A 778-nucleotide genomic window follows, 5' to 3' on the forward strand; every position below is an offset into this window, starting at 1 on the left:
TAAGCTATATATATCAACTTAAGGATGGGTATAAGTATAGGTAGGGATGGGTATAAGTAAAGATGGGTATAAGTATCTATAGGGATAACTGTAGGTATAAGTGTAGATAAGTATAATAGTAATTCAATATAAAGGCAAAAATATAAATGGTTTAGTAGAAGCACAAAGTTTGTTTAGTATGATAGTATTAATTTTGAATTATATGGATTTAGGAAAAAAAATTTCAATAATCAGTAACATTATTGTGTTCCTTCATGTCTGACCTGATCACATTTGTTTCAGGTTCAGGCACAGATTCTCAGAAAATGCCCATCACAAATGGCAGTGCAATAAGAGAATTCATTCTCCTGGGGCTCACAGATCGCCCCGAACTCCAGCCTCTCCTCTTTGTGCTGTTTCTGGTCGTGTACCTTGCTACTCTCTTTGGCAACCTGGGCATGATAGTGTTGATCCGACTGGATTCTCGCCTTCACACCCCTATGTACTTCTTCCTCACCAATTTAGCCTTTGTTGACTTGTGCTATACCTCCAACGCCACCCCACAGATGTTGGCTAATTTTCTTTCAGAGAAGAAGACCATCACCTTTGCTGGCTGCTTTACCCAGTGTTACATTTTCATTGCGCTCCTTCTCACAGAGCTTTACATGCTGGCAGCCATGGCCTATGACCGCTATGTGGCCATATGCAGCCCTCTGCACTATAGTGTAAAAATGTCCGGGAGGGTCTGCACCTGCTTGGCCACATTTCCTTATGTCTATGGCTTCTCCGATGGCCTGTT

At 41.4% G+C, this 778-nt stretch overlaps 1 protein-coding gene across 1 annotated transcript; it reads left to right on the forward strand.

Annotated features, from left to right (window-relative positions):
• Positions 1-305: 305 nt before the first annotated feature.
• Positions 306-771, forward strand: LOC102758411 (olfactory receptor 5M11-like; the record flags this gene model as incomplete). The annotated part of the gene is made up of 1 exon (XM_006753889.1): positions 306-771. A coding segment is annotated over exon 1 (466 nt), but the record flags the coding sequence as incomplete, so codon positions are not given.
• Positions 772-778: the final 7 nt, after the last annotated feature.

This window comes from Myotis davidii, unplaced genomic scaffold (assembly GCF_000327345.1).
Source record: "Myotis davidii unplaced genomic scaffold, ASM32734v1 scaffold19072, whole genome shotgun sequence".
NCBI lineage: Eukaryota > Metazoa > Chordata > Mammalia > Chiroptera > Vespertilionidae > Myotis > Myotis davidii.